The sequence below is a fragment of the Capricornis sumatraensis genome, chromosome 21, assembly GCF_032405125.1.
Source record: "Capricornis sumatraensis isolate serow.1 chromosome 21, serow.2, whole genome shotgun sequence".
Lineage (NCBI taxonomy): Eukaryota > Metazoa > Chordata > Mammalia > Artiodactyla > Bovidae > Capricornis > Capricornis sumatraensis.
In genome coordinates, this window is record NC_091089.1 from 50,101,004 (window position 1) to 50,124,535 (window position 23,532).

Sequence of the window (23,532 nt, forward strand, 5' to 3'; positions counted from 1 at the left end):
ATGGTGATGGATGTCATGCTACACTGTTTTGATGGAAGAGTAGAAATGGAGGAGAGGTTTAGAAAGATTTCCATAAAGTTTCCTTATAATGAGATTTAGCAGTAAGTAAACAAACACAGAAAGAATGAATATTTAAGACCCACTGAACACATTAAGGTCAAGGATTTCAAAAGTTAATCCACTTTTCTTCCCCCAAGAGTTTATTTTTGGTAAAAGGCAGAAAAATTAGTTTTTCTACAAGGGAAATCTGCTTCTAAATGATAATTTGAAAATCTTGATATATATTATATATTAAAAAAGACACACAAAAATAACAAAAAAGTGGGAATAACAGATTAGGTACTATAACTTTATAAAGGCTTGCCTAAATCAAGAAGCAGCACACACACACCTAATTTATGCAAACTAAAAATGTATATAAACAGCACAATACTGTGATACTGGATCATGATACATTACCTGTACACATAACTACTACTGTTATTAATAAACCTTTGGGACACTCAGTTTTATGCCCAACAAGACATCAGAAAGTCTTTAAAATCTTCTCTTCCTCCTTTACGGGAGAGTATTTCTAGACATTAATTTTCCCATCTAATATTCGAACATAGGAAACCAATTCCACAAGGTGCTTTAATTGATGAGACCTCAAGTGCTGTTTTCTCTTGAATTTTTGGATAGTAAACAGTCCACGGGGACCACACACAAATACTATGACAGAAGAGTTGGTACATTAAGTCTTTTGATGGGACTTGATTGGTGATGAAGCTTTATGACATGCTTGAGCAACGCACTGAAGGGGATCCCATCTGAGTTAATACTTTGTCCAACCACTGTAGAGGTCCATTCAGATGAAGTTCAATCCAGCAAGGAGTGCTTGTTACCGTCTGCCTTCTGTTTAAAAGAATGAAAGAAAATAATTACGAAATCAAAAGAATAACAGGGATATGGAAGAACTAAGATAAATCAATAGGTTGTATATACGAAAACCTAGATTCCTTTTTGAACGAGTATTAAGTTTGGACATCTATTATTTTGAAAACTGTTTAATCCTTAAAGTCTAACAAAGTACTTATAATGCTATAAATAATCACTGCCAGGGCAAGAGACATAAACCAGCACTGTCCCAAGCAAATCAGAATATATATAGTCACTTTACTTATTAATCATCCGAAGAATAGAAAGTACTCAAATAGAAAATGAAGTCCAAATGGAACAGAGTTCAGACTTAAAGTATATCAAAACAAAAATTCTGACCCAAGCTTACCACAGAATGTTCAAAGCTGGGGTTCAATGTCCCCTGACAAAACAAACAACCAACATCCCTTTTAGCAAAATCATGCAGGTTTTTAATAAGAAATACCTCTAGTACTTCAACTAAACAAGCTATCCTATAAAAATCACAAACTGTTCAAGAACATCCTGTCACTTCCACATACAGATTTTAGTTCTTATTTATTATATACAGCAAGTCAGTAAGTCTGTTTGCTTCAACATGACAACCCTGCAAACGTGAGGAAAGGCCACGATCAACTCTTCGCCTCCAAGCGACACATGCTCAGCATAACCTAGAACTACCACTGTATTTCAGAGGATGTGGTTTTCCGCAGCAGGTGGTAGTGGTGCCCTGCGACTCCCTTCAGATTCTCAGTGTTCTCCAGCCCACTTCCAACTGTAGGTATCTGTATTTCTGTGCCTGTGAACCTCTGCTCTGTCCATATATGGAAGAGACCAGAAGTGCCAGTGAATTAACATCTCCAGGAACAGACCTCAACCAATGACACAGGAATTGGCATTTAAATGCCCAGTTTCCTTTCCCTCCGAGTGGGGCAATTCTGAGTGTCCTTTACTCTTTCCCCAAAGTTTTCCTAAGAGAACAGCTCTAGTGGCCCACCCACTAGAGGAGGAGGCTTAAGAACGGTGTGAGTCGTGTTCCCTCCCCCGCCTCTCTTCCTTACTCCCTCCTTCCTTGGCAGGGCTCCCTCCATTTCCTGGGTAAACTTCCAGCAGGCAGACCCTTGTCTCAGGGTCTGAGCCTCACATTATCTGTGCCCCTGCCTGATTATTCACTTCAGTTGTAACTCACTTGACTGAGACATGAATTCTTTACACATCTGTATTCCCCCTTACTATGTCTCCTGATTTTTATGCTGGGAATCAAGCTGGCACTTAAAGAAACTGAAAAATAGTTTAGAAATCCAAACATCAAATCTATCTCCTCAGCACCTCTGTCATTAAGGATGAAAGGTTCCACAGTTCACAGATATATGAGTATCTAAGTTATTTTGATCTGTAAATGTTAAAGGAAACTTTATTATCCAAAGTAGATGTACCTGAACTCCACTATCCATGAATACATACTGTATATTACTGCTTCTTGTGTAGATTTTATATTATCTCTGGGTTAAAGAACAGCAGAGACCACAGTGAATGAAAGACAATATCTCTTTCCACCAATCAACACTCGTCTTAACAGGAGACCCATAGATATACATGGAATTCTCCCTGACCTATGTAACTCATGTTTGATGCCACTCTATTTCTGCCATGCTTCACATTATAATCTTTCGAAGGAGAAAAAAGAAGTCTGACCTAATAAACTGGTATCAGACAGTACTATCTGAATCTAATTTTAATATCAACTCAATCCAAGTTCAAAGGGAAAAAGAAACTCAGCATTGTTTAAAGTTACCCAATCTCAAAGGGGAAACGATTAAAACAAAAGAGAGCTACAGCAAAGTCAAAAAATGAATTCTTGCACTAACATAACTTGGACAAAACAGTGACAAGTCTCACTTTAGATACAAATATATAACACATTGTATATTTTTTATAGAAGTAGTCAAACCAGTAGATCTCAAATCTCATCATCACAAAAGTCATACACCTCAAAATTTAAGACAGGAAATCAAGTTCAAATGAAATAAAAATTCTAAGGAGGGCACAAACTGCTTAATGAAACAGGAGTATTATTACTATACCATATGAGTATCTTCTTAAGCAGACATTCAGACTGTAAGTAATGTGAACTGGAAAAAGGCTAAGTATTTTATTTATAGTTTTATTCATTATTACGCTGATGAACTATTCCCTTTCTTTGATGTGGAATCCAATCAACTGTTTAATCTAGCAACAGCCTAATTGATCTTACTCCCTGATGACAGACTGGTTCTGGTAAAACTCACTTATGTAACTGCTACTACTATCCTTAGAGAAGAGTCAAGGAGAGCTTTCCTCAGGTCCCGTCTCTACCACTGAGAACATGTCCTTGGGCAAACTACTGAATCTCACCTAAGCCTATTTCCAAATAAATATTGAGTTTGGACCTTTTTTTTTAAAAAACTTTACAAAGACTGCAACCTTATAAAGAAAGAATAAAAACAGCAACAGTAATTCTTAGCCATGCTGAGAGGCATGAGATACTGCATTTAAAACACAGCACAGTGCCTGGTACCTAAATACCCCATTCTATTACTGAATAACGTTCAACCTTTTAACCTTATATTGAAGTCATCTCAACTTCTTTGTCCAGTCCTATCTTTCTTTACTTTCTATACTCCAGTCAAACTGAACTGTATTCTACTGCCAGGATCATCACTTTCCACCCCTGTACACCTATGACTACTGAAATCCTAGACACCTTTTAGAACCCAGACTCTGGGCCATCTCTACCTCTCCTGGCCCCAGGAAAACAGCTCTCCTTCCATGAACTGATAACCCTTCCAATATGCCATTTACGGTATTTAACACTCTGCATTCTGTTACAATGCCTGTCCATAATGTTTTAATTCTATGTTCTATAGTGCCAGCACAGGAATTTGTACTAGTTTTGAATCTAGAGGCCTCCAATTTTCTTTTGTTATTTTACATAAAAATTTGCTCTCTATAAACTTCAATGAAAATACGGATAAACTTCAGAAGATTCAAGGAGTGGAAGAAAAAGAATTACACTAGAAATTTAAGAGTTGAATGTGTATTTCATACCGGTATTCTGCTCCCCACCCTTTCACAAAACTCATTCTTATGGTGCACATTCTAGTTAGCTGATACACGGCTTCAAAACCCTGATTAACGGACTGAGCCAGCAGAGCAGCAAATTCCTGGTTGTTGAAGATCTTCAGATTACAGCCTATGATCGGAAAAAAAAAAAAAAAAAACATTATGTACAAAGAAGATAGTATCAGAGAATCATTTTGAAAGAGCTACAGATACTAGAATGGTGGTGGTGGTGCAGTTGCTAAGTCGCGAAACCCCTTGGACCCTAGCCAGCCAGGCTCTTCTGTCCATGGGATTTTGCAGGCCAGAATACTGGAGTGGGTTGCCATTTCCTTCTCCAACAGACATTTGAATATGAGCATGCAAATCATCTCCTGATTCTGAAAATTAATAGCAAAGAAAAACTCAGCAAGTTGACATGATAGGCTCATTCACATTGCTGCATCCATACCTGGTGGAATTTTGCACACGGTTGCAGGGTGCCAGCCGTATCTCTGATTACAGTTGGGGCTCTGCACAAAGATTGCACTATCACTTAGGCACTCGGCAAAAACTTCCCCACCTATGTAATATAAGCGCACTCCTCTTCCTGAAACGAAACAGACAAGGAATTAGTTTTACAGCATTTACTACTTCAACATCATTTCTGAAGGATTCTTAGAGGAAAAAGTAGAATGGTATAAAGTTTCTTGATGATCTCTCTCACAGCTATGCTTTTCTGAAATCTAACTTTGAAACATACTATCATATATTTTTCCAAGTATTTTTTCAACAATGATTTTATTGATTCATAAAGATAATATATGCTCATTAAAAGTGCTTAATGTAGAAAAGTGGATAAGCAAAATAGAGAATTCCAAACAAATCATATTTTTGAATAAAGCAATTTAATTCATTTGAAGGAATTAACTAATGTTAGATTAATATGCCTTCATTATGATACACAGTTTTCCTTTTCAAAGAATCCACTATGCTTAAGAAAAAAAATAATAAAAATTATCACCTGCCCCTTTTAAAACTATTTATTATTGTGGTAACCAGATCTCTATTTACAAAAGCAGAATGAGGTAAGAAAAAATTATATCGGGAGATTTTAAAATACCTCTTTCAGAATTTGACAAATCAAACATACATAAAATATAAGAAAGACAAAGATTAAAAAAATGAAAACTGTGAAAAGCAGAATTCTAAGACAGCACTTAACATTCTCGTCCCTGGTATGTTTATCTTCCCAATTATTCAGTCAAACACTAAGTAGTGCTTAAAGGAATTTTTCAGATGTACAGTTCTTAAATCAGCTGACCCCAAGAAACGAAGACTGTCTTCGGTGGGCCTGACTTAATCAGGTGACAAACCTTAAAGGGGCTGGGCTGGTCCTGGCGAGAGTGCCTCAAAGTGTGAGGGAGCAGAACTGAACAGAGTCGTCACTGCTGACTGAAGATGGAGCAGGGCATGCAGGTGGCCTCTAGTTGCTGAGAGTAGCCTCTAGGGGACAGTCTGTAGGAAATGAGGATCTCAGTGCTACAACTTCAAGGAAGTGGACCCTGTAGTAATCACCTGTGAGCTTGGAAGGGGACCTCAAGCTTCACATGAGGTAGGGTGAAAAAGCAGGGTAAACCTACTTATTTAGAAGTAAATATGGTAAGGTTAACGTCCTGTTAAATTTCTATGCAGAGCCCTAATGAGAACATAGAAAAATCAGAATTATTTTAGTTAAAGAAGGGTGGATATTCAGAGGCCTTCGTCACCTACAAGACATCTGAGTACCTCAATGAGATTATATAAAATCTATACATCAAGCAATATTTGAGAAATTTCACACGGAGCCAACTAACATCTCCGAAATCACTAGCACTTTGTAATATCACACTGACTCTTCGATCAGCATTACTTCTCATAGGAGGTAATGGTTAATTAAATGAAAACAGAAGCACACTATTATTAAAAGAAGTTTCTTTAAGGTGATGAGAATTATGTTCGGTTATTTTAGTAGCACTCAAACTATTTTTTCCCTCATTGTCAAAAACCAAAACCAAACAAACAAAAAACCCCAATGACCCAAAATGTTGCTATTCATGTCTTAAATATATGCAAACTTACCATATTATGTGTTAAAACTAAAGATTCAAAAAAATTAATTCATTTGAAAATCAAAATAGTACACTTATTACGTATTAACATAAACAAGTTTATAAAAAGTTATTTCCCAAGTAAGGAAAAAATTAGTGAGAAGAGTTTTATATCTTTGCAAACCTTAATGTCTGGCTTAAGACAGAAGAATTCTCATCAGAGTCTATGTTTAACTTCTTGCAAAATCGCAAGCCTTGTAAGCTCTGGAATATTTCACTGTCGAGTCACAAGAGAGTGAAAATGGCAAACGGCATCTTAGTACCATTACGAAAATAGCTTTCACCTCATAAACTCTCTGAGAGGGTACCTGGGACCACCACATTCTAAGATCCTCTGAATTATTTCTGAACAAGTTAATGGTGGTTTTTGTCTTAGATATCTTGCTTTAGATTAATAGTGTACAGATCTAATATATGAATTCACTGAAGCGGAGAAAAAACTAGGAGATGTAAACAAACTGAAAAAAATTGCTAAAATTACAACCCTAAAATCTGAACATGACCATTTTATGACTGGTAGAGGCTCAGCAAAGGCATTTTAACACATATTTACTGATGGACTTCCCAGTGTCGAGGGTGCCAAATAAAGAGGAACTGAAGATAAAAGTCTGCAGAGAGAGGAAGGATCACCAGGATCACTACTGAAGGAGGTGAAGCTGTGCAACGTGACTGCACTTAAGCTGACAGGGAGAAGGCAGGCTTTCTTGCACACAATCTCTTGATGTGGTAAACCACACAGTGCTCACGCTATGAGTAAATGGCATTGGTTTTTCACACAAGGAAAATAAACATACCTATATGTCTTCTTGTCATTTCTACCGTAGCATTTCTATTTACGTTGGAGAGTAAACCTAGGCAGAACCTCTCAGAATTTGATGGATCTGTGAAGCCGTCTACGGTGAGTGAGGGCTGTGAGGCATGGAAGGTCTCTCCAACCCTCTGGTTTAATTCATAATATGCTATTGAACACCAAAATGCAGGCTCTGAGTAAGTAACTGGCTGCAAGTCTGGCAGAGGAGAAAAACAAACCCATAAAAGAAATGTTGTGTGAACAATTCAAGCCATGTCAAGCCAAGAATAGACTGAATATCATTATCTTTACGTGTTCTATGCCAGCCTATACTGGCAATAGCCCAGGAAACAGACTTAACATCTACATCACGAACCCCAGATTCCAAAGATCACAGCAGATTTTCAATTTCTCAAATTTCCCCTATCTCCTTAAGTCATCCAAATCTTCAAACATCTTTTTTAGACTTTATGGTGCATTACTTGTTCTATTAGTAATTCTACCCCAATTGCACCACATGTAAAATAAGTCAATTTGCATTATACAATTAATTTTGGGTAGGATCAAGTAGAACAAAGCTAAAGCAAGGATTAATACATCAACAGCCAAGGATTAAAAAACAAAACAAAACCTGTCATGACAGGATACGAAACATGACATTTGTCAATTTTAACATGAGATTCTCACTGAGTTACCCTAATTACAAAAAGAGAAAGCCTGCATATACACAAGGAACAAAAAGTAATATAACACAAAGGATGCAAGTGGAAACACAGTATAAAGTGAAAGAATCTACATATTTCATGGGAAAACAAGGACCATATATATTTCAGTGCTGTAATTTTGATTAAAATGCATAAGGAATACCACAGAAAAAAACACGACAATTTTGCAGAATAAATTCCAATGTGTAGAAACTAAAGAGAAATTGTGAAACTGTATAAAATGAAGACCAAGGTGCATATACACACACAAACATACATATGCACATGTATCAACACGAATACACACACATTAGCAATCACACGTATATATCTCCCATATCACTATTACAAAATATAATAGGAACTAAATATACCCATAAAGTCTAGCCATATAGGACATAAAATTCCTCATGAATAATGGATATGATTTCCATGAATAAAAATTAACTTATGTTCATTATGTGCCAGGAGAAAGGTGTTTTAGTAATATTGAGGCACATTATCAATATCATTTTTAAAAAAGCACTAATTTGAACAATCATCTGTTACCCACTGAGCTCTCTTTCTCCTATATACGGAAAATAATTACCAGAAAGGACATTTAAATAAAAAGGTGGAAGAGTATTTGTAAGTATTTGCAACTTACCCAAACTATGATTAACAGGGGAAAGAGTAGTAGGAGATAATTCTGCTGGAGATCCTGAAACAAAAGGATTCAATTTTAAAATAGCTTATGAAAGAAAGTATTTTCAAAACCTGTGACCAAATAATAAAATTTATTGTATCTAGCTGTATTAATAATCATAAACAATAACACAGATAATTTGCCAAGAATTCAAATGCTTAATGGGATGTTTAATTTCGGGAACTTCAATATATAAAAGAGAGAAAAAAGTCCTGGTTTCAAGTTACCCTCTTGAAAGGCATCCAATGTTGCCAGTTCTTGGTGTACCTTTCCAGAAATATTCTGCAAACCATACAAGCAAATATATTTCTGTGCCTCCTGCTTTTTATGTACAAATGGTAAACACAATTCTGAACTTTGCTTTTGTATTCAGTTCAGTTCAGTTCAGTCGCTCAGTGGTATCTGACTCTTTGCGACCCTATGAATCGCAGCTCGCCAGGCCTCCCCTTACATTATGGTATATTATGATCCCATGTTGACAGGTGTTCAGGTTATTCTCAGTCTTTTGCTTTTAAAAACCAAGATTCCAATAAGTTACTAATCTTGCACATTTTGCATAATCTGAATTGTATCTGAACGATAGACTCTAAAAGGGAAATTGCCAAATCAAAGGACTCTCCATCTGTAACTTGGATAAATTTTGCCAAAATCGTCATCTTCAAAGGTTGTATCGGTTTACACTCCCAGTCACAAAATAGTGAGGGGAGGCTCATGTGTTATTGCTGATAAATGAGAACAAGGTCTCAACAAGTATAGTTTTAATTTGCATTTCCCTTATAAATGACACCCAGCAGCTTGATATTTGTTTATATTTTATTTCCTTCCTGTAAATAGTCTGTTCTTTTCTTTTGCTCAATTTTCTATTGTGGTGTTGATCACTTTTCTCACTGATTTACAGAAGGCTCTTTATGTTTTAGCAATATTAGTCCTTTCATGGTATGGGATGCAAATACTTATTCATCTGTCTTATTTTTCAGCCCAATTTTGATTAAACAGAATTTAAAAACTTCTATGTGACATGATTAATCAATTATTTGGGGGTATGTGACAGTTTGATTAAAAGTGGTGATAGGAGAAATTCTTTTCTCACTCTTAACTTCAAAGAAATACTTCTAGTATATGCCCATTAAGTATGATGCTGGCTTTGAAGATGAGAGATAAAATTCTTTATTTAGAAATTTTACATAAATAATCATTCTTATGCAGTAAAGATCTGCAGATTTATGTTATAAGCACGAATGTTATGCTGCCTCATAAAGTCAAGCTAGAAGCTTTACGTCTTCTCTGTGTTCTGTAACAGTTTACGTAGTACTGGAATAACATATGCTTTAATAGTTTGGTAGAACTCCTGTGTGAGATCATTTACAGTTAATAATTTTCTAGGGTTTATTCTAAGACATTACTCTATTTCTTCTACAAAAGAGGACTGTTAAGACAGCTCTACTCTCTGGAGTCAGTTTCGGTAAACTATATTTTCTCACAAAAAAGTATTTGTTTCTTCCAGTTTGAGGTAAACTGGTTAAATCTGATCAAGAAAATAAGGAAGGAAGGGGCACAAACACAAAAAGTTAAGAAAAAGGAGCACCACAGACAGAAGAAAGAGTGAGACGTCACTTCACTCAATTTCAGGCAAATTTTGAACCACGTTTGCCGTAAACTGTCGTTAAATAATCATAACTGTAGGATACACTTTGTTTTCTCATCATTATCCTCTACATATGTTGAGAATGTTACCCGAAAAAGCAAGACCTGCAGCTCCCCAGTTTTAAAATTATAGCAATGGCATAGATGTAGAGTAAGGCCAGAAGCCCCCTGGTGTGCCCCTCCCTCTCCACACCCCGACCATGAACGAAAACACCAGGCAGCATGGGAAAAACGGCAGCCCCCACGTAAACAAACGAATCACAAAATAAAGAACAGGCGATGATTTTTGAGAAGCCAGAACAGCCTTCTATAACAAAGTTCTTGTGTTCTTTTTTTGTTCCTCAGTTTGAAAAATCTGTTGGCAAGTCATAACAGGTACAGCTATGAAAGGTCAAAATATATTTAGAACAATGAACTAAAACCCACTGCTGTTTCCTGAAGCGAAGGTAAAATAAACAGAGCCACTATTAGAAATGGAGGAAATGGCCCAATTTTTCACATCTTTTAACTGCTTACTCTCTCTATTAAATACTTATTAGAAATGACCAGCAGTCATGATTTTTTAATTCTGACTGAGTCTAGTCGTATGTGATGAAAGTTAGAACTGAAGATTACAAAAAGTTGGTTATAATCACATACAAAATTTTTAGAAATTAAATTAAGATAAAAATGTATTAGGTAGCAGAAGTTTTTAGAAACGAAAAAAAAAAAGAGAGAGCCAGGTTAAATTATGATTAATCTGTTAGTTGTTCATATATACATGCTACTACTTAAGTCTGGGACTCGCAGTTATGAGAAGCAATAACTTAACTATTTAAAGCTAGTTTCTATTACTTGAAGCTAAAACATCTAGAGAAATCCTTGTGCACACAAGTTTGCATATATTTATAGGATACATTTTTCAACAAGGAAATGCTGAGCAAAAGGAATGTGAGGTTAAATTTTTATAAGTACCAAAGTACCCTCCCAGGATGTTTGGTCCCACCAACAGTTTATGAGCATTTCTTCACTCTATGTCACTACCTTTTGACATATGACAATCTAAAAGATTTAAATGGGGCAACTCCTACATTTAAAATTTTTATTTATTTTTATTTTGTTATAAATAGTGCACTCATGTCCTTTACGTCCATTTATCTATTAAGCACTGTCTTTAACCTCTTGATTTGTGGTTTTAAATCTAGAAATCAATTATGAGACTTCTTATACATATTTCCCCCAAGTTTTTTGGTTTTATCTTTCAAAATCAAAAAAATTTTAATAATATTATTTTTTAGACCAGTTTTAGCTTTACAGTAAAATTGAGCATTAATAATATACAAGGCTTCCCATTTACCCACAAATGTACAACCTCCCCTGTCATCAGTGTCTCGCATCACAATGTACATTTACTACAACTGAGGAACCTACATAGACATTATCACTCAAAGTCCATAATTTATATTAGGGTTCATCTTTGGCTGCTGTACATTCTATAAATTTTGACAAATGTACAGTGACATGTATTCACCATTATAGTAGTAGCATACTGAATACTTATACTGCCCTAAAAATCTTTGTGTATTAATCCCTCTCTCCCCTTACATCCCTAGCAATCACTGATCTTTTTACTGTTTCTATAGCTGTCTGTGTCTTTCCCAGAACGTCATACAGTTGGAATCAAACAGGTATGTCCTTTAGTTCATTTGTAATATGCACTTAAGGTTCCATGTATTTTCATGCCTTTATCTGGCAGATTTCTTTTTAGCGCTGAATAACATTGTCTGGATGTGCCATAGTTCATTTACTCATTCACTTACTGAAGGACACCTTAGTTGCTTCTAAATTTTGGCAATTAATGAATAAAGCCGCTATAAATATCCAAGTGCTAGTTTCTGGGTGTACGTAACATAAACTTTCAACTTTAGGTGACTACCGAGGGGCATGACTGCTGATTGTATGCTAAGTATGTGCAGCTTTGTAAGCAGCTGCCAATCTGTCTCCCAAAGTGGCCATACCATTCATTTTGCATTCCCATTAGCAATGAATCAGAGTTCCTACTTAAGTTTACAATCCTTTCTTCTGTGGTTTTATATCTTGCATAATTCTTGCTCAGATTATTTTAAAACTTCAAGTTCTCTCCAAATGGGATTCATTTTGATATGACTTACATATTTAGTATCTATTTTATAACTTTTTGAGAAATATTAAAATTAGTTTGAATTTCTTGAGCAAAATTAATGGCAAAGAAATGTATATTTTACTTTAGGTTTCAGTATACAAACTAACCATAAATTATTATCTTTCCAATAAAAAAATAGACTTATTCTTCCAAAAGGCATATATGGGAAGACAGAAAAGTTAAAGGCCTTAAAATAATCTCATTTTATCATCTTTAAATTCAAATTACAAAAAACAGTCCCAAAGAACTAAAATTATCTATGATTTTGTTTTTATACCAAAAAAGGCTTAAACATATGCTTTAAAAAAACTCATTTACTGAATACAGAGACCAATCACATTCACAAACCTTTCAAAAAACTGATCATCATGCTGGTTTACTCCTTCCACCATATCCCTACCTGATCACCAACCAAGTCCTACCTCAGCAAATACTGCAAAAGCAGGCATTTTTCTCCATCTCTTCTGAAACAAGCCAGAGGAAGCCTAGTGCAATAGTGTAGTAGTCAGGAACACAATTTCTAGAATCTGAGATCCTAGGTGCAAATTCCTCTGTCTCTTTCTATCTATCCTTCTATGACATTCATTGTGGTACTGCTTTTTATGAATTAAAATACCTGCTTTTAATTTTTCATAATGAATATCCACTTGTTGAATAATTCAAAATGCTGCATCGGAAGTTTAATCTGTAAAACACTGTCGAACTTTCGACATACAATGGTACAAATTTGAGATAAAGCAAAAATAAGATATAGGAACTATGTAAATCCAGTTTAAAAAATACATACTTCCTTCATGTTTCTTTATTATGTTCTGTGTATTTCCAAGTTTTCTATAAGCATGAATTGTGTTCAAAATGAGAATACAGTTGCTCTTCTTTTGTTTCTATTAGTAACTTGTACAGGGTTACCCTTATGGAAAAACCCTTACTCCTACAATAAGTATCAGAAACACTTAAAAATTGTATTTTTACCAAAAGTGACCCCAAAACTACAGATTCATTTAAATTATAAGTCATTTACTGAAAGGGATGAGCTCTTCCTACATTAAGTAGGGAGTGGTAACCATTTTCATTGCTGGGAGTATCTGCCAAGTTAGCACACACAGGACTGTTTTTGCCAAAGGACAAACCAGCTAAAAATTTAATGGCCACACACAGGCAACTGGAATCTGAGAAGCTCAAGCACAGATACAGTCCTCTTCATTTGCCAATTCTAACTCCCATATCTGACTTGAAGGCAGGTGAAAATTCCGAGTAAACCTCACCTTCTGGGAAAGCGTTCATAGTCTATGAGGTTGGAATGCGGCCGTCCCATCTGGGTCCCTGATACATGCAATAAAGATATGAAAACAAGCGAGATAGTTCTATTTGCAATTTTTTAAGGAATCTCCACACTGTTCTCCATAGTGGCTGTACTAGTTTGCATTCCCACCAACAGTGTAGGAGGGTTCCCTTTTCTCCACACCCTCTCCAGCATTTGTTGCTTGCAGATTTTTGGATCGCAGCCATTCTGACTGGTGTGAAGTGGTACCTCATTGTGGTTTTGATTTGCATTTCTCTGATAATGAGTGATGTTGAGCATCTTTTCATGTGTTTGTTAGCCATCCGTATGTCTTCTTTGGAGAAATGTCTATTTAGTTCTTTGGCCCATTTTTTGATTGGGTCGTTTATTTTTCTGGAATTGAGCTGCATAAGTTGCTTGTATATTTTTGAGATTAGTTGTTTGTCAGTTGCTTCATTTGCTATTATTTTCTCCCATTCAGAAGGCTGTCTTTTCACCTTGCGTATATTTTCCTTTGTTGTGCAGAAGCTTTTAATTTTAATTAGATCCCATTTGTTTATTTTTGCTTTTATTTCCAGAATTCTGGGAGGTGGATCATAGAGGATCCTGCTGTGATTTATGTCTGAGAGTGTTTTGCCTATATTCTCCTCTAGGAGTTTTATAGTTTCTGGTCTTACATTTAGATCTTTAATCCATTTTGAGTTTATTTTTGTGTGCGGTGTTAGAAAGTGATCTAGTTTCATTCTTTTACAAGTGGTTGACCAGTTTTCCCAGCACCACTTGTTAAAGAGATTGTCTGCTGGGTTAGGAAACCAGAATTGAAAGAGACACATGTACCCCAATGTTCATCGCAGCACTGTTTATAATAGCCAGGACATGGAAACAACCTAGATGTCCATCAGCAGATGAATGGATAAGAAAGCTTTGGTACATGTACACAATGGAGTATTACTCAGCCGTTAAAAAGAATTCATTTGAATCAGTTCTGATGAGATGGATGAAACTGGAGCCGATTATACAGAGTGAAGTAAGCCAGAAAGAAAAACACCAATACAGTATACTAACACATATATATGGAATTTAGAAAGATGGCAATGACGACCCTGTATGCAAGACAGGAAAAAAGACACAGCTGTGTATAACGGACTTTTGGACTCAGAGAGAGAGGGAGAGGGCGGGATGATTTGGGAGAATGGCATTCTATCATGTATACTATCATGTAAGAATTGAATCGCCAGTCTATGTCTGACGCAGGATACAGCATGCTTGGGGCTGGTGCATGGGGATCACCCACAGAGATGTTATGGGGAGGGAGGTGGGAGGGGGTTTCATGTTTGGGAACACATGTAAGAATTAAAGATTTTAAAATTTAATAAAAAAAAAAAGAAAAAGAAAAGAAAACAAGCGAGATCTCTGAACCAATGAAAGCTTGGGTTCATCATTTATACACAACGTTGATGGATGCTTATGTTTATATGAGACACATTCTATAACAAGAGTCACTTCATCAGAAGGATGTAATTCGAAACGTGTGCCATTTAATAAGAGACTCAAAATACATGAAGCAAAAACTGACAGGACTAAAACGAGAAAGAGATAAACCCAAAGTCACATTTAGAAAAAAGTCAGAGTTAAGATTTAAGCAGTATCAGCAATGACCTCAACCAAAAATGACACCTAGAGTAACACTACAACTGCACAAAATTCTTTTCAGCTGTAAATGGAACTGTAAATCAAAGTAAGTATGCCACACTGCGGCATAAAATAATTCTTAGTAAATTTCGGAGGCCTGAGATCATACACAATATATACGAAACATAATGGAATTAAGTTAGAAATCAATAAACTGTCTAGAAAGCCCCTACACTTCTAAAAAATCATGGATCAAAGAAATCAAAAAGGAATTAGAAAATACTTAAATGATAACAACAAATAATAATGAAAAATAACATTAAAATTTGTGATATGAAGCTAAAATAAGTGTTGGAAGGCAATTTTCAGTTTTAAAAGCTTACATTAGAAAAGAATCAATGGGAAAAAAATAGAAAAGAATCAACGATCTAAATTTAAACCACAATGCTCTAAAAAGACCAAATTTAATGCAAAGTTAAGTAGAAGAAAATAACGAAGAATAGAAACAAATCAAGTAGTAAAAAGAGAAACACAGTAGAAAAATTTAAGAAGCCCCAAACTGGATATTTAAAAATATTAACTGATTAAGCACCTGCAAGACTTATCAAGAAGAAAAAAAATAAATTATCAGTATTATAAGTAAAATATGGTACATCAAGACTTGCATGATCTTACAGACATCAAGGGGATAACAAAACATTAGAAATGACTTTATAGCAATAAAATTTACCACTCAGATGAAATGAACAATTATCTTTTAAGACACAAGCTACCAAACTTACATAAAAAACAGAAAATAGAGAATCTAAACAACTTTCAATTTAAAAACCCTTCCCTTTAAGAGATGGTTTCTCTAGTAGGAGCTATCAAGTAGTTAAGGAAGAAATAGTAACAATCCTATGCAAAATTTTTCAGAAAATAGTAGAAAATCTCATCCAATTTCGAGTCCATTACTGATACTGAAGCTACAGAAAAACATTATATGAAAACTAAAGACCAAAATCTCTTATAAATATAGACTTGAAAACCCTTTAAAAGAACTATCAAATCAAACCCATAAACATTTTTATTAAAGTACAATTTATTATAACCAAATAAGGTCAAAATTGGTTTGTTATCAGAAAAATCACTTCGTGAAACTCACTTCAAAAAGGAATAAAACTGCATGATCCTCTCCGGAGACGCAGAAAAAGTATGGACAAAATTTCACGGCCATTCATTACAAACATTCAAAGCACCAGGAACAGAAAGAAACATCCTCAATCTGATACTCCATTAAAAATCCATAATTAACATCTCACTTATTCAGGAATTATTAAATGTATTTGCCCTATGATCAAGAACAATGTAAAAATATCCATTCTTAGTATTTTTATTCAACAGTTTACTGTAGGTCTTAGCCAGGACAGAAAAAGAAAAAAGCATAAAAATGAGAAAGCAAGAAGTAAAACTGTTTTCAGAAAATCTTAGGCATCTACAGAATACTAGATACGAAAAGTGACTTTAGCAAAGTTCAGGGAAAAAAATCAACAGACAATAATCAAATTTTACTCTATATTCTAGGAATAAACAATTGAAAAATAAAATTATAATAACAGTAAAAGGTTAAAACAGTGAAGCATGCATCTCATAACAGCTATACATCTATGCTAAAAGCTATAAAACACTGCAGACATGGCACACCCAGTAAGATCATTACTCTAACGTTCACAAACCTGACTCTCTTTTCCTGGCAAATTACTTTCCTATTTTGAGAAGATCCTAATCATGACAATGGACTGCTCCTGCTCTGAGATCTCACTTCCCTCAATTTACTTCTCATCTCCATGCAGTCAACTTTCTTCTCTTTCTTAATTGTTAATTCATCTTTTTTATATTTTCTCTAAATACACGCATACAGTATTTACTATGAGTTAGGTACATCAGAATCCCAGGGATGGAGGAGCCTGGTGGGCTGCTGTCTATGGAGTCGCACAGAGTTGGACACAATTGAAGCGATTTAGCAGCAGCAGCAGCTACTATTACAGTCCTATGTGAAGTGAAGTGGCTCAGTCGTGCCCAGTTCTTTGCGACCCCATGGACAGTAGCCTGCACCTAGCTTCTCCATCCATGGGATTTTCTAGGCAAGAGTACTGGAGTGGGTTGCCATTTCCTTCTCCAGGGAATCTTCCCGACCCAGGGATCGAACCCAGGTCTCCAGCATTGGAGACAGACGCTTTACCATCTGAACCACCAGGGAAGTCCCACAGCCCTGTGAGTTAGGTACTATACTACCCCTAGCTTACAGATAAGGAAACTGCATGCCATTATCAAGCTAGCATAGAGCAGAGGGACAATTCAAGTCCAGGTAGTCTAGTTCAGAGGCCAATCATGCTATCCAGCAGCCATGCATCTGGTTAGAGATGCTGTCTTCTGAGTAGAGCACGTGAACCTTATCTAGGGGTACACAAAATGACCAGGTTCCAAGAAGAGAAGGTTAGAACTAAACCAAACCTGTATTTCTTATGATGTTCATTCAGCCTCAGCCCTAATGTCCACAGGGTTTAAAGAATGAAGGCTTGACCGGAGAAATTAAAAACATAAAGCAAAGCAAAAAATAACACGTACCTGCTCATACAGTTCTGTATTTTACTTTATTTGTCCACTGGCTTTTTTTTTAAATTTTATTTATTTTGGCCCGGAGGCTTGCAGGATCTTAGTTCTCCCAACAGAGATTAAACCTGTGCCCTCTGAAGTGCAAGCACAGAGTCCTAACCACTGGACCACCAGGGAATGCCCCCTCTGGTTACCCTTTTAAAAACTATTAACTCCTTCTATCCCAGAAGGGTTTCAACGATTAATTTAATCATGTCTTCCCTCAGGAAAAGTATGGACCAGAGTTTAAAGAGAGGTCAATTTTGTTCTCAATTGGGATCCTGCAGCAGTCAGAAAATTCTTGTCATTGTGCTAAGAGAATAAATAGCAGGTAGACTAGTATTAAAGCTACTTTTTTTTTTTTTTAGCATCTCAAATATTCACACTGTCACTGTCCTTAGAGTAAATACTTTTAAATGTGTCATTTTGAAAAAGATAGTAACATTTCCTCCAATGAAACAGAATTAGAAATATCAGGTTATGTTCAAAGCTAGCCCCAAAACAATGAATTCATTTTGATTCAGCTTATTTCGCCCCCCCGCCCCCCCACTGGATTTTGATCCATTACCATAACTAGTGATTACTGTTGTTCAGTTGCTAAGTCATGCCCGACTCTTTGGGCTCCCATGGACTGCAGCATGCCAGGCTTCCCTGTCCTTCATTATCACCCAGAGTTTGCTCAAAGGCATGTCCATTGAGTCGGTGGTGACATCTAACCATCCCATCTGTCTGCCACCCCCTTCTGCTTTTGCCGTCAATTTTTCTCAGCATTAGGGTCTTTTCCAATGAGTTGGCTCTTCCCATCAGGTGGCCAAAGTACTAGAGCTTCAGCAGCAGTCCTTCCAATGAATATTCAAGGTTGATAACATTTAGGACTGACTGGATTGATCTCCTTGCTGTTCAAGAGACTCTCAAGCGTCTTCTCCAGCACCACAGTTTGAAAGTGTCAGTTCTTTGGCTCAACCTTCTTTATGGTCCAACTCTCACATCTGTACATGACTACTAGAAAAACCATAGCTTTGATTATACAGACCTTTGTCGTATAGTCACGTCTGTATGACATGACTACAGATGTCTCTGCTATCTCTGTATACTCTGTCTAGGTTTGTCACAGCTTTCCTTCCAAGGCAATCATCTGTTAATCACATGGCTGCAGTCACCGTGCACAGTGATTTTGGAGCCCAAGAAAATAAAGTCTGTTTCCATTATTTCCCCATCTATATGCCATGAAGTGATGGGACCACATGCCATGATCTGAGTTTTCTGAAAGCTAAGTTTTAACTGAGCTTTTTCACTTCCCCCTTTCACCTTTATTAAGAGGCCCTATAGTTCTTCCTCACTTTCTGTCATTAGTGGTTTCGTCTGCGTATCTGGGGCTGTTGATATTCCTCCCAGCAATCTTGATTCCGGCCTCTGATTCATCCAGTCTGGCTTTTCACATGATGTATGTAGTTAAACAAACAGTGACAATATACAGCCTTGACACAGTCCTTTCCCAATTTTGAACTGGTCCGTTTCTAACTGTTGCTTCTTGATCTGCATACAGGTTTTGCAGGAGACAGGTAAGGTGGTCTGATCAGAGATCACAGTTTGTTGTGATCCACACAGTTCAAGGTTTTCTTACAGTCTTATAGTTAGGGACGTCCTTGGCACAGACCAGCTTGTTGGAGGGCAAGTCCTTGCCCAACTTGTGCTTGGATGTGGAGCAAAAGTTCATGAAGGCCTGGGCCACCACCAATAGGCAGTGGCTACCACCATCACAATGGCTATCGTGAACCTGGTCTTGGTCAAACACAAAGTGTGTGTTCTTGATCACATTCATTGAGAAGCACAGGACAGCTGCGGGGCAGGTGGATGCGTGGTCAGCCGGGCATCGGCAGCCCTTGGGACATGGGGAGAGGGGCTGGCCTGCGGCCTCCCCATCCTCCCAGCTCTGGCCTACACAGTGACCATGGATTTCCATGCAGCTGAGGAGACAGGTCCAGAGAGTCAGGCAGTGAGTGAGGCCTGTTCCTGCTGCACCCTCGCCCCACAGTCCCAAGATGAGGTGTGCATACTCAGAGGTGCTCTCTCGTGGGGTCACCCATGGGCATGGCCATGGTCCTCCAACCCTGAGCACTTGCTCAGGACTAGGTTGGCTCCAGGAGACGCAGCCCTGCAGACAGCTGATCTCTGACCCCAAACACCACCTGCACGATAGCCATCAGATAGGTTACAACAGCCTCTAGCCACATGTCACTGTTTAAATCAAATAAAGATAAAAATTCAGGTTCTTGGCTGCACCAATTACGTCAAGTACTCCTAGCAGCATGTGGCCACGTGGACAGCACACACCTAGAACCTTCCACCATTCCAGAGAGGTCCCTGGACTGTGACCCACCAGGCTCCTCTGTCAATGGGATTTTCCAGACAAGAAAACTAGTATGGGGCGCCATTTCCTTCTCTAAGGGATCTTCTAGACCCAGGGATGGAACTCAGGTCTCCCACACTGCAGGTGGATTTATTACTGACTCAGCCACCAGGGATGTGCCTAACCAGTGATTATATTCATCTTATTGCTCCTCTCATGTTTCACCTATAGGATCCAACGGGCACAAATTGGAATCCTTATGGCCTTTTGTGCCTGGCTTCTTTCACCTAATATAATGCTTTCAAAGTTCACCCACGTTGTAGCATGCACCAGTATTTCATTCCTTTATGTGGTTGGATAATATTCCCAAGTATGGATATAACTCATTTAATTTATCCATTAACCATCTGATAGACAATCTGGGTCATTTCTACTTTCAGACTACTATGAATAATGCTTACATTTATGTGCAAGTTTAGTTTGGAAATGCTTTCAATTTTCTCGAGTGAAACTGCTGGGTCTTATTGTTATTCTATATTAAACTCTGAAGAACAGCAAATCTTTCCAAGGTAACTGAACCATTTTACATTCCCACTAGCAATGTATGAAGACTCTTAACCTCTCCAATCTTCATCAAGACTTCTTATTCTTCTGATTATGGCGCTTCCCTGATGGCTCAGTGGTAAAGAATCTGCCTGCAATGCAGGAGACCTGGGTTTGATCCCTGGGTCAGGAAGATTCCTTGGAGAAGGAAATGGCAACCCACTCCAGGATTCTTGTCTGGGAAATCTCATGGACACAGGAGCCTGGCAGCTACAGTCCATGGGTTCACAAAGAGGTGGACTTTTTTATTACAGCCATTCTAGAGGGTGTGAAGTGATATGCCATGATTTTATTTGCATTTTCCCTGATGACTAATGATGTCATCAGAGTATATTTTTATGGTATTCATGTCTAAGTGTCACAGAAGCAACTGCCCATCACAGGACAAAAAGGAACATGGCTGATTTAGGAATACAGTTCTGTGGGGTCCAGTGGCTAGGGCTCTGTGCTGAGGGTAGGGAATGAAGAACCCCATAAGTCATTCAGCCAAAATTAAAAAAGAAAAAGATTCACAACATGCTATATCAAATGACCATCATCTACTTTTCTTTGTTATTTACTATTCTGAAAAGTTATAAAGTATGATTAGCTATAGCAGAAGCTTCTCTACTTGGAAATCGAAATAATGAAAGAATTTAAGCAACAGAATTATTATAAAGCCAACCACCCAAGCCCCTGCCATTTAGAAAACCACTTGCTGCTGCTACTGTTGCTAAGTCGCTTCAGTCGTGTCCGACTCTGTGCGACTCCACGGACGGCAGCCCACCAGGTTCCCCCGTCCCTGGGATTCTCCAGGCAAGAACACTGGAGTCAGTTGCCATTTCCTTCTCCAATGCATGAAAGTGAAAAGTGAAAGGGAAGTCGCTCAGTCGTGTCCGACTCTTAGCGACCCCATGGACTGGAGCCCACCAGGCTCCTCCATCCATGGGATTTTTCCAGGCAAGAGTACTGGAGTGGGGTGCCATTGCCTTCTCCGAGAAAACCATTTAGATTATCATAAATATAGAATGCCTTAGTATACAGTGTGTAGAAAAGCTATGCTGTAACTTGGCAGGTTGTGATATTAAGGTGTCCAATCCTTAAGATACAACCAGGATGGAATAGATCAAGATATACAATTACAGGGACATCACAGCTACTTCACTGGTAACCTACTAGTTATGATGGGTTATACACATTCTGTTATATAACAACTTCTCTATGTGTGTAACATTTATTACATGTCAAAATTTTTTCTTCATTGTGTTTAAAGTTGACAGCGAAGTATTAGAAATTGAAGTAGGTCGAGTACAATATACAAGGTACTTTATGTAAGCAATCTACTATAAATCAGTACTATTAAGTTGAAAGAGCACTAAAAAGCTGATCCCCATATCTTATTTCCAAGTTCCTCTGAAAACCTGTTATTCGGTTAATTAGTCTTTCATCACAAAGACATTTATTCATAAAGTCCCTAAAACTTTCAACAGAACCACAAAACACTTGAAAAATATCTGAGTGTTCCCTGATTTTTATTTAACTCTAATAAGAGAAAATCTTAACAGTTATTCTGCAGAGTAGTACGTGTTAATCTTTCACTGACAAAGAGGGTCACCCTCTCTCTGATTGCTCAAATATGATTAAATCAAAATAAAAGATTCCATTTTTTTAAATAGGTGTCCCAACTTTTCTAAATATATGGGTTAGTAATAATTTTAGTGAATTTCAAACATGACAAAATTGTGTATTTAATTACTGAGTAACTTTGAAAGTATTTTTTACCTGTGTCCATGCTTTGGTTCAGCTGCTGATCGCTTGTTTCTCCATCTTCACTGATATATCCAGGAGGTGGCGTTTCTACAAAAGTTTGGAACAAATCAAGTACAGCTTCAATTTAATCTCAATGCCTTTTCTCCCAGCTACCACAGATAACCAACAAGTCACTCCAAATAACATATAGTGTTACATAACATCACTATAAAAAATAGTATTGGATACTGAGGGCTTATGATTCAGGTTCTGACCCAAACTTTATAGTTGAATCCTTAAAACCCACTTGTAACACAACTGAGCTCTCTGTGCATATTGTCTTAGCTATTATTTACATAGCTGGCTCATTCTCATTTGTATATTTTCTGGGGCAAGAGCCAAAAATATAACTTCAAAGATGCCTCAGTTCTTAATCAGTATGTTTAAAAGAAATTAGTAATCAAAGAGAAATTTTTTAACTAATGGCCATCATAAATGGTACTTAGACACACAACATAGGTACACAGGTTTCAGGATTACAAAGTAATAACAGGCTGACATACTACACTAGGTTCTATAGGGCAAAATATGGTAATATAGTTCAGGAATGGTCTAGCCTGAATTCTACCTAAAAAGTAGATTGCTTGAGTGATTTCTAAACAGTAAATCCTGAATGCTTGAGGCAGAAAATTAAATTCAAATAAGACTGCTGCTACACAAAACTGAGGTCAATTACTTTTTGAAAATACGTAAGACTCTAATGTGTCATTTCCAAAATGGCTTATGAACAAAATATTTATATTCAGAAAGTACTTGAATATCTGAATATGCTTCATGTAAAATAAAAAATTTATACAATTTTACCAATCACAATTCCAAGCAGGAAACAGAAGTTTAGGTGATGCAGGGTAAAGGTCTCCTTCATGAACTCTTGACAATCTCTCTTCAATAAGTTAATTTTAAGTTTTAACTTAAGTATCAAACTTTTCATTTTAAATGACAGTGCCCCCCAGTTTTTAATATGAGAATAAAATAAATTCCTTCATAGTAATACTCGAACAACAAAGAATATAAAAATAAGAATATATTCAGTTATGTGCTATTTTAAAAGTTAAATAAAATTTTAAAAAGCTAAGCTTTGCCAATTTAACCACCAGGTCTCAAAGGTGTAAACAGGGAAAAATACTGAACTCA

The 23,532-nt window shown here is 36.9% G+C and overlaps 1 protein-coding gene across 2 annotated transcripts in view; it reads right to left on the reverse strand.

The window, feature by feature from the left end:
* Positions 1–261: 261 nt before the first annotated feature.
* Positions 262–23,532, reverse strand: part of SMAD2 (SMAD family member 2) — an 85,633-nt gene continuing 62,362 nt past the window's right edge. For both annotated transcript variants that reach the window (XM_068993955.1, XM_068993956.1), the window contains exons 6-11: positions 22,372–22,446; positions 8,266–8,319; positions 6,920–7,132; positions 4,448–4,585; positions 3,985–4,129; positions 262–894 (exon numbers count right to left, since the gene is read on the reverse strand). In XM_068993955.1, coding sequence (XP_068850056.1) covers positions 771–894; positions 3,985–4,129; positions 4,448–4,585; positions 6,920–7,132; positions 8,266–8,319; positions 22,372–22,446 — 749 coding nt within the window. In that variant the 3' untranslated portion in view covers positions 262–770. The remainder of the gene's footprint in view (positions 895–3,984; positions 4,130–4,447; positions 4,586–6,919; positions 7,133–8,265; positions 8,320–22,371; positions 22,447–23,532) is intronic.